Raw genomic sequence first — 10,898 nt, 5'->3', positions numbered from 1 at the left:
CTCTCTCTCTCTCATTCTCTCTCTCTCAAATAAATAAATAAAATCTTTAAAAAAAAAAAAAACTGTCTCCTAGGGGCGCCTGGGTGGCTCAGTTGTTAAGCGTCTGCCCTGGCTCAGGTCATGATCCCGGGGTCCTGGGATCGAGCCCCACATCGGGCTCCCTGCTCGGCAGGAAGCCTGCTTCTCCCTCTCCCACTCTCCCTGCTTGTGTTCCCTCTCTCACTGTGTCTCTCTCTGTCAAATAAATAAATAAAATCTTAAAAAAAAAAAACAAAAAAAACCTGCCTCCTAAGTATAGGGCTTTCCTAAGTTCTATGAGTTGTTCTAGCAAATGATCAAACCCGAGAGGGTCATGACACCTCCTGAAGTTGTAGCCAGTCAGCTGGAAGGGAGGCTAGCATCTGAATAAGGGCAGTGTTACAGAAGATTGAGCCCTTATAGCTGCAGAGTCTAATGCTAGCTAACTCCAGCTATGAGTGTCAGAAATGAATTGCAGTATACCAGTTGGGATAGAAAGATAAGAGAAACGAAATGCTTCTCTTTCCTTAAAATATGCTAAATTTAGGGATTTCCACACTGCCATCCTCCAATATGATATCTTATTTTCTAGCACTAACTACTCAAAATTTCTACAGAACATCTAATCTCTAAATATTTCTATTTCCCAGAATTAGGACATGTGCCTGAGCCTAGAAGTGATGGTTTTAGTCACTTAGATAAAATGTTATAAATTCAGATTCTGCTGAAATAAGGTTTGCCAAAGTTTACCTTCGACTTGTGCTCTCCACTGGGGTGAGGGTGGGGGAAGGGCTTGGGCATGGAAGGAGGTAACTCTAGTTACAAAAGGGCAACCAGAGGGATCCTTATGGTGTTGGAACTGTGGAGTATCTTGACCTTGATGGGGGAGACATGAACTTACAAGGTGATAAAATTATTAGAGAACCTAATAAACACATATACACACTCACAGTGAGTACAAGTATAACAGGAACTCTGAATCAAAGGCGTGAACTGTATCAATGTAATATCCTTGATTTAATAGTATATTACAGTTTAACAAAATGTTACCATTGGAGAAAACTGGACCAAGTGTGAGATGGAACTCTAGTATTTCTAAAAACTGCACGTGAATCTACATTTATCTCAATAAAAATTTCAATTTTAAAAACATAACTTATAGGTAGCCTTATGTGGCTCCAAAGTACAACCTGTCATTTAAGGTATTGATATTTCTGGGGCGCCTGAGTGGCTCAGTCATTAAGCGTCTGCCTTCGGCTCAGGTCATGATCCCAGGGTCCTGGGATCAAGTCCTGCATCGGGCTCCCTGCTCTGCGGGAAGCCTGCTTCTCCCTCTCCCACTCCCTCTGCTTGTGTTCCCTCTTTCGCTGTGTCTCTCTCTGTCAAATAAATAAATAAAATCTTTAAAAAAAAAAAGGTATTGATATTTCTAAAAGCTAAACGTCATTCTAGTCTCACTGTACAAACACGTCCTTAAAATAAGATCTAGTCCTATCCTAATGTAAATCTCCACATACCTATTGCTGCATAGGCTTATGGGCCCCCTAACCACCTCACCTTTTGCCTCACTGGTCTATTAATAATAACCAATGTGTAGTTTTATAATAATCATTATAAGCAACTGCACAGACAATAGTAACACACACACAAAAATTTTTTTTTTAAATAATGTCCCAGGGCACCTGGGTGGCACAGTCGCTTGTGTCCGACTGTTGGTTTCAGCTTGGTCTGACCTCATGGTCGTGACATTGAGCTCCTCATGGGGCTCCATGCTCTGCTTGAGTTTCTCTCTCCCTCTGGCCCTCCACCTCTCTCTCAAATAAATAAATAAATCCTTAAAAAAAAATATCCCAGTATATAGGAAAGTACAGCAGGGATGAAAGAATACTATCATAGCATTGTGATACTTCAACACCACAATCCAACATATGCATGAGGAAGAGCTTTCCCCAAACTACAAACAGCTGACTTGTAAACATTCTATACAATACTACACTATGATAAATGCATGTTACATTTACCACACTAGCACCATCAGTTCCTTTAAATGTTTATTATCTGTCTGCTGTTAACAACTCAACATGAAAACTGCTAAGACCACTTAATCTTAAGGTCTTTTATCTATTTATGTGTATTGCAATAAGGATCATTCTCAGTTACAATGAGGATCAAATGAAAAAGAGATGTAAGAGCTCTTTGTCAAGCATTAAAATTAAAAAAAGACATTATAAAATCAAGTCTAGGGCGCCTGGGTGGCTCAGTTGGTTAAGTGACTGCCTTCAGCTCAGGTCATGATCCTGGAGTCCCGGGATCGAGTCCCGCATCAGGCTCCCTGCTCAGCGGGGAGTCTGCTTCTCCCTCTCCCGCTCCCCCCTCTTGTGCTCTCTCACTCTCTCTCCCTCAAATAAATAAATAAAATCTTTAAAAAAAAAATCGAGTCTAAAAATGCTATCATATTCATGCTCCCAAACAGAGAATACTGTGCCTTGGGACTTTTAAGGCAGAATACTTCCAAAATTTTGAAAGTGAATCCTACAAAGGCATTTTATTTTATTTTATTTTTAAAGATTTTATTTATTTATTTGAGAGAGAGAATGAGAGAGAGAGCACATGAGAGGGGGGAGGGTCAGAGGGAGAAGCAGACTCCCTGCCGAGCAGGGAGCCCGATGCGGGACTCGATTCAGGGACTCCAGGATCATGACCTGAGCCGAAGGCAGTAGTTTAACCAAATGAGCCACCCAGGCGCCCCACTACAAAGGCATTTTAAAATTTGGTTAGAGATGACAAATGTTCTTGGCTAAGAGGTTACAGTTGTTTTGTTTTTTTTTTCTAAAGATTTTTTTGTTTACTTGACAGAGGGGGAGGAGGGGCAGAGGGAGAGGGAGAGGGAAGGAGAGTCTCAAGCAGACTCCATACTGAGCACAGAGCCCCATGTGGGACTCAATCTCACGACCCTGAGATCACAACCTGAGCTGAAACCAAAAGAGTCAAATGCTCAACTGACTGTGCCACCCAGGTGCCCCTAGGCTACAGTTTTGATGCTGGAATCCAACGTTACTAGTTTTTCAGTATAATCTTCAACTGCAAAAGTAAATTTGAGTTCTGTGAACAGCAAATTTAAGCTGCTATTCTCTTTGTTTTCTGACAGAGGAAGATACCATAAGTACAGCCTCAGAAGAGGTGGGCGGCTCCAAAGCACCACAAAGTATCACTGTGTCAGGTACAGGGTCTAAATTGTTTAAAAAATGTTTTGGGGGCAACAGGGTGGCTCAGTCAGTTGAGCATTGGACTCCTGATCTCAGCTCAGGTCTTGATCTCAGGGTGGTGAGTTCAAGCCCTGCGTAGGGTTCCACACTGGGAGTGGAGCCTACTTGAAAAAAAAATTTTAGGCTAATACATACCAGTTTAAGCAGTTAAACCAAGACTCTCCACATTTGTAAATATCCAATGAAGATACCTATTGATGAAAAGCAGCTAAATTATCTCACCAATATTGGAGATTAGTCTGCCTTTAATTTTTTAAATATCTTATTTGAATATGAACATAAGAGGAAATTTTTACCCTCATATTGAAATTATTGTAATCTCAGTGCTTTATGTCAATACAGGTTGTTTTAAATGAATAATATTTAAATACAAGATTTATCTGTAAGTGTGTGTAACTGTAAATCAAATTGATTTATAGGTAATCATATTCCTTTAGAAGATGCTAAAAATCATTTACAGATTGTAACAGTGAGCGACACAGAGGCTGGAAAACACTGGTGTGACAATGAGGTCAGAGCGCTTATACACATATGGTCTGATGAAAAAATTAAGCAAATGCTTGAAAGGGCCACAAGAAACAAAGAAATATTTGAGGAAATTGCCAGAAGACTAATGCAGTTTGGAATAGACAGAGACTGGAAACAATGTCGTACCAAATACAAAAATTTAAAATATGAATACAGAGTTTTACAAAAGAAAAATGGCAACCCTCAAAGAAAAATGAGATTTTATGAAGAAGTTGACTGCATCCTAAGAGGACCAACTCTCAGAACTGCCAAATGGAAACATGGTAACCTTGAAATTGACTTTTTAAAATAAAAATTCTATTAAGTTTTTTCTTTGCATTGTAATGTAGCAAGAGATTCCTCAAAAATAAAATCCTTACACTATTGTATGTTCAAATGACCCAAAAAATTATTATGAAGCACATACCTAAGAATTTCAATCTTTCCAAACCTTGTACCAAAACATTAATTCTTAAACTCATTCTTTATCTTCCCAACCACCACTTTAATGTTTTTACTTCAATGTACTCGAATGCTTGAAGATGAATATATTTTAAATGATGTCATATAATGATTCTTTTCCTGTGTTCTTTTGTTTTAAGAATTATTTGAAGGTCATACCAAAAACCCAAGAACTTTGAGCGTCAAAAGAAAAGCACATGAAGATGGTAAGAGCCTGAGAAATGCCACGTTTTGGCACTGAAAAAAAACTTGCTGCTTTTTCCTGATAAGAGATGTTTATTCCTGTCCTTGACAAATTAGACTAAATATATTGTTTATAAGCTGTGAGAGCAAAAAATGCTGAGCAGTGATTTCTTTCATAGCTTATTAAAAGTAACAGAGTAAATGGAAACTTTCCCAGAGTGAGAAATTTCTCCACAACTGTCCATTCATCATGAGCCTTTAAATTACAATTTACAGTGATTGCTATCAGAAGACTGGGATGGAAAAGGAAAAAGACCCACAAAGTAATAAATTCTGAATTTTAGTTTTCTCCAAAGGTAGTTAGTAATGAGTACAGCATTTTAGCAATCCTACAAATAAGTCAACCTAATTATGTAAGCCATAATTCCAAATTGACTCATTACAGATATCAGAAAAGGTAATACAACGTAGTAGAGCAAATAGAAGAATAAAAATGCACAACCAAAGAAAAAGCACTGAACTGAAACTCAGAAAACCTGAGTTCCAATCTCTCTCTGACCCCAATAACTCAACGCAGAGCAAATCACTACATCTCTCTGGATCTTTAGGATAATTCAATTTAAGCATTTTATGATTTATAATCTATCCAATTATTTTGAGTATACACAAGTAGTTGAAGAGCTTAATTTTTACAAAGTGAACACACCCATGAAACTACCACTCAAATCAAGATATAAAACATTACACCAGCACCTTTCAGGCCTCCCAGTCATAATCATCTTCCTAACCCCTGTAAAGGTTATGATTATTCTGACTTCTTTCATCATAAATTTGGAATCATACAAGATGTTCTTACTTTTTTGGTATGTGTTCTTTAATGTCATGCTTCTTTCACTCAACACTGTGAGATTCAACCATGCTATTACTTGTAGTAGGAGCTTGCTCTTTTTCACTGTAGAATATTCCATTATATGAATATACATACCACTACCTTCTTTAACCATTCCACTGTTGGACATTTCCATTATTTCCAGATGGGGACTATTATAAATAACACTATAAAAATTCTTGTGCATGTCTTCCAGTAAACATATGTATGCATTTCTGTAGAGTATACACACAAGAGTGGGATGGAGGGTCATGGGGTACACATATATCCAGGTACAGTTCTAAGCACTTTACATATACTAATGCATTTACTTCCTATCACAACTCTATGACATGGGTGTTATCATTATACCCAATTTTTAGAGGAGGAAATGGAGGCATAGAGAAGTCCGTGTTCTTGAGCCAGCTGGCTAATGTTGCCTCTCTGTGTGGTCCAGGGACTGTATCTGCCCTGTGCAATAAGTATTCCTCGTACTGACCACAGTGTCTTATGTATACGCAATAGGAGCTAAACAAATATTTTTTGAATAAAGTATTAGATAATAACAGGAACATCCCTACCCTCAACAACCCTTATTATATCTCAAGTGAGCTGAAAATTTTATTCTCCATTTTTGGACCTAAAGTGCAAGTCAGATGAGTTATCCTGACCTTTGCCATCTCTTAATGCCCTATAGTGTATATGCTATTGAAAAGGAAAATTGCTAAGGGCTAACCACACAAAAGTATCATTCCCAACCCCCTGGATTTTGCCCGTTGAACCTTTAAATAACATAAGTCTAGCCCAAAAGATGAGAAAACAGACTCTAAAGTTAGGAGACTTGCCCAAGATCAAACTGATGTTGGAAAACTGGGACTAGGTTTCAAGTCTTATGTTAAGGAGCTATTTCCAATTTTGACCAGAATGACAAAGCAGTAGTACTCTGAAACTCTTTTGGGGATAGATAAGTCCTGCTTCAAACTAATGCAAAAAGCAAAGTTATAAATAATAGCTGTAACTTGGAAGAACTGAAAACACTTATGATTTAAAATTGAGAATCATTAAGTTATAAAAGTAACTGAATTAAAAAGTCTTTCAAGCCCAAGACTGGTACAATTAGCAAGGACAATTTTAACATAAGTCACTTCCCCAACCAAGGGTATGGAAAACACTATAGAAATGGGACGTATTTGGTCATTATTACTAAGAGATGAAAATCAAAATAAAGTTATCCCAGCCTTAAATTTGGCAACTCCAAGCAAGTTCTCTGACAACCTATTCCTGTGTACTCCAACAAACTTAAATGAAGACAACTGGAAACTAATTCCATAGAGGTTGTCTGAGGGCATCTCTTTCTCACAACTACCCTTCTAGTGATAATATTATATACTCTATTTACAGGACCAGTGTCTGTATCTCTTAAGAAAACTGCTCCTGAGATCACTGCAAATAGGTTTCCTCAAAGCACAACAGAACGAAAAGATTCTACAGAATGTTTCTACAGAAAGGAAACCCCCTACATGATCCAACTTCATCAGGTAAATCTCAAAATTTTTAGAAGTATGAAAATGTTTATCAGTTGTAGGGTTCAATTCCTAACCCAGGGAAATAATTCACTTTTGGGGTGGGCATTTTCATCTTCTAATTAACCAAGGAAAGGCTAACTAGTTGATTCATGAGATAAATCTATGAAATTTTAATAATTCCTTTTATGGAATCTTCAAAATATGTCCATGTCATTCTAGTCTCCAAAAAATGCTGCCTGTAGTTGAAACGTGAAGATTTCTGATCTAAAAAGGTGTGTGTGGTTTGTTCAGAACTCTGCAAACCACTGAACCAAAGTTTTTAGGACTGAAAAAGCATGTGGTGATTATATGTATCTGTCGTGAACATGCATACACACAGAGTTTGCATCTAAAGAGCTCACTGAAAATGTTAAATTCCCCAACAGAAAGTAGAGCTATGGAATAAATCTCCAAATTGCCAGAACTACCAGAAAGAAGTACTTCTGAATGAACCCATCTGGATTAAGTATCCAGCGCATGACTATCTAGTAATTGGTGTTCCATTTGTATTTAAATGAAATACATAATATAACTTTCAGGTACTCTATTATCCCTAAGGTGAGACTAAATTTTTTATTTGTTTATTTTTATTTTTTAAAAAGATTTTATTTATATGACAGAGAGAGAGAGCATAAGCAGGGGGAACGGCAGGCAGAGGGAGAGGGAGAAGCAGGCTTCCCAGTGAGCGGGGAGCCCGATGTGGGGCTCCATCCCAGGACCCTGGGACCACGACCTGAGCCAAAGGCAGACGCTCAACTACTGAGCCACCCAGGCGCCCCGAGAGTAAATTTTTTAGATCAGATTATACCTAAGACAAATACAATGCAAAAGTGATAGCAATCTCACCTTCTAGATTCCATGTTTTAGGAAGATAATGTGTAAGAGGTAAATTCCTTTACCAAAAAGGAAAAAAAAACCCAACAGAATCCTGTTACTATTGTTTTAAAACAACTAAGTATTGAGTGGAAGGAGGTGAGGAGATAGAGACTTCTGCAACAGACCACCACTTACAAGTGTACAGCACATTTAACTAACTCTACTGTATATTAAGTTATGACAACCTATCTAGGTGTCCAGTTTTAACATTCCTTGATTCAATGCCATAGAAAAACATTAGTTTTTAATCTCTGAACCCTACGGACTAGTTCAGAGTAGCAGAAGATTTTTATCTTCGAGACATTAGGGAATTTCATCATTCTTCCAATCAGATCAGTTCCTCTAAAGGGTGAGGACTTTTGCTAATTCAAAATTTTTAATTGGATGAATTTATGGGAGAGAACCAGTCTTCTCAGTGCACCTTAATGATTCTATGTCTACAAAAGGAAAATCTTAAACAAATAGCTTTCCATTAATACATTTGTTCCCCAGAAACTACTGGGTTCCTTGCCGCTGTTATTGAAAACATCACAAGGTCAATTTTCAAAACCAGTTTAACAAAGACTTATTTGGTCAGATGAGCAGCCTCAGAGAATCCATTTATTATTGCTCTATTATCATAATTACATTTTTATTGCTCTTGTACTGTCTAATCCTTAATTCTTTCACATAAAAGCAACTACAGAAAAGTGCATGTAGCTAGAAATCAAGTTGTATTCATTAAACAAACAAACAAAACAAATCCTTTTTCTTCCGGCACATATTTAAAGGAGAGACTGAAGATCCTCTTCCCTTCACAGAATATCCAAAATAACTTATCCTAAGAATGTTATAAACTCATGTTGCTCTGAACTACCATATAAGTAGATTTTAGTTTGTTCTTGGATTATATATCTAATCTTCTCAAAAAATGTACAGTATTTTAAAACAAGATCTCTTTTAGGGTCAACCCACAATTATCCAGGACCGGAGTCATTCAAGTTAAAAATATTCTTTTTGATTCAACCCAGACTCTAAAGTTACTCTCAGCTCTTTAAAGAAGTACATAAGACGTGAAACTAAAGTATTTGCCACTCTGAAAAGATCAAAAAGACTACTTGCAATCCAAGTTTGGTGAGGGAAAGCAGATCATTTGGAATGCATTTATACTTGTAGCTCCCATATTGCTGATAAATGTTACTGCCAAATTCCTTAAACTGTTCTAAAAGTTATTGCTGCAGCATTGCCTTATGAAAACTTTGTAATACTTTCAGTGATAATGTCTAACCTACGTTTATATCAAATGCCAGGTAATAAGAAATGGAAGGATCACGGAAGACAAGTTATTTTTTAACTCAAAGGGATCTACCAATTTTTCAAAAATCAGTATGTATCTAGTCATATAGGAACTGCTCCCCTTTCCCTCTTTTAAATAAGGGAGTTACTTTTTGGCATCTTCTTACTACAACCTTTTCCTTCATTATCTGAAATCCGTGACTCTTTTGCAGATGCACTATTTCCTGTGACTGGTTTATTTTCAGTTAGTTTGTATGAGAACTACAACCGAGACTTCCTTTTGAATATCAACTAGCTCTGTATCCTGGGGTTTGAACTCTAGAATCCCTAAATTCTCATAGCTATGACTACGTTCACATCTACAATTTGCTCAAAAGCTCTGCCCTTGCAAACAAAAGCTTGCGGTGGTCGAAGGCTCCGCGAAAACACCTCAAGGTGTTGTAGGTCCTGGGCCAGCAGCCACCCCACACAAACCTTCACAAAAGCAGCTCCAGGCTCTGCAAGATTAAAACGGGCAAGTAGTGGGAGAAGTTCCGATTCGGCCAACCCTAGCGAACCGGAGCCTTACAAATTGGCCAGACTCATGAGGGGTGCACACAACCGGAGAAGGGGGGGAAGCCCCTAAAGAGCATTAAGGGTTTGGGGGGAGAAGCAAGTCCAGGGATGCAAGGTGGTGCCCGCGCACGCCTTGGCAACCTAATTGATGCCACAAGCAGTTATCAATCCAGGCAATAGAGGTCGGTCTCCAGGCCCTCAGGCGCACAGGAGATCGCTAACTCGGGCCGCGGGAAACGACTTGGGCTGAAGGAGAGAGAAGCACACGCGCCGCCACCCCCACCCCTCAGCCGGTTGCTCACCGGTGCTGCAGCCCCACGAGTCCCAGAGTGATCACATGCGGCACATCTAGCTGCGTGGGCCACTCTCCTGAGGCGATGCACCCGAATACGCCACATTCCTCTCGGATTCCCAACTCCTCCAGCTCCATGTCGTTGCCGAAAACACGTGCAGGGACCTGCCGCCGCAGCAGGGGCCTGAGCACCAACCAGCTGCCCGCTCGGCCCGTACGCCTCAGAGGCTCGCTTCCTTCCCCAGCCGCTCGACCCTCGCTACTGCGACGGCGCGCGCTTTCCCAAAGCAAGCGTGATTAGCGCTTCCCCCGCTGCACACCCTGCCCCGCCCCCTCAGGATGCACCAATGAGCGAGGAGGGAGGGAGAGCCTCCGTGGCTGAGAGGAGGAGTCACAGACGCCTGGGGTGGAGCTAGTCCTCCGCCGGATCCCTACGGGAAACTACTTTTTCTGCACATGGAAATCTCCGTTATTTTCTAACACCCAAGACTGGGGTGATGAGAGTAGTATTGTTAACGTCATTTCTGTCCCAGAGGATGTAAACTTTGTATGGCCCTCCTCACATGCTTTCCCCCGGCCGTCACTACTTGGTACGCTCCAACCTATGAACCGCTCTCGCAGCGGAGAAGGTAGCCGGTCAGCGAGCCTGTGTAGAATCGGAAGGGTCCGTCAGTGCGCGCCACTTTTCGCCTCTTCTGGAACAGCGCCCGCGCACAGGGGTGAAGGGGACGGCCTGTGTCTCTGCGCCTGCGCGGCGGGAAGCCTCGCGGGTAGAGCTAGCTCGCAGAGTCGAAGTTGCTCTTGGGCGGCAGAGACTTCCCGGGTTCGGTGGCGGCTGTATTGCTGGCGGAGAGCGCGTGTGGGCGCCCAGGAATACTAGGCCTGGCCGGAGGTGTGTCTGTGGGCCGCTTTCCCTCCCCCGCCACGTGAGTCTCTCTGACCACTCCTCTTTTGCAGAGTCTTGCCTGTCTTCCCGGCGCGGCCGCTGCCTCCAGCCCACGCAGGATAATGGCGACAGCTGAGGGTGAGTA

General features: G+C 40.5%; 2 protein-coding genes across 4 annotated transcripts in view; one reads left to right on the top strand and one right to left on the bottom strand.

Moving 5' to 3' along the window:
* PPAT (phosphoribosyl pyrophosphate amidotransferase) overlaps positions 1 to 10,128 on the bottom strand; it is a 37,032-nt gene extending 26,904 nt beyond the window's left edge. Inside the window, exon 1 of the mRNA XM_021701590.2 lies at positions 9,878 to 10,128. Within this exon, the coding sequence (XP_021557265.1) occupies positions 9,878 to 10,005 (128 nt within the window). The 5' untranslated portion in view covers positions 10,006 to 10,128. The remainder of the gene's footprint in view (positions 1 to 9,877) is intronic.
* Positions 1 to 10,898, top strand: part of PAICS (phosphoribosylaminoimidazole carboxylase and phosphoribosylaminoimidazolesuccinocarboxamide synthase) — a 52,435-nt gene that overhangs the window by 13,995 nt on the left and 27,542 nt on the right. For 2 of the 3 annotated variants that reach the window (XM_044912947.1, XM_044912946.1), the window contains 3 exons: positions 4,394 to 4,459; positions 6,706 to 6,842; positions 10,825 to 10,891. In XM_044912947.1, the coding sequence (XP_044768882.1) occupies positions 4,394 to 4,459; positions 6,706 to 6,842; positions 10,825 to 10,891 (270 nt within the window). Of the gene's footprint in view, positions 1 to 4,393; positions 4,460 to 6,705; positions 6,843 to 10,513; positions 10,587 to 10,824; positions 10,892 to 10,898 lie in introns of those variants that run through there. The other variant, XM_021701591.2, reaches the window with a different exon arrangement.

This window comes from Neomonachus schauinslandi, chromosome 2, assembly GCF_002201575.2.
Source record: "Neomonachus schauinslandi chromosome 2, ASM220157v2, whole genome shotgun sequence".
Lineage (NCBI taxonomy): Eukaryota > Metazoa > Chordata > Mammalia > Carnivora > Phocidae > Neomonachus > Neomonachus schauinslandi.
Note: the sequence above shows the minus strand (reverse complement) of the source record. Positions and strands in the feature narration are given on the sequence as shown.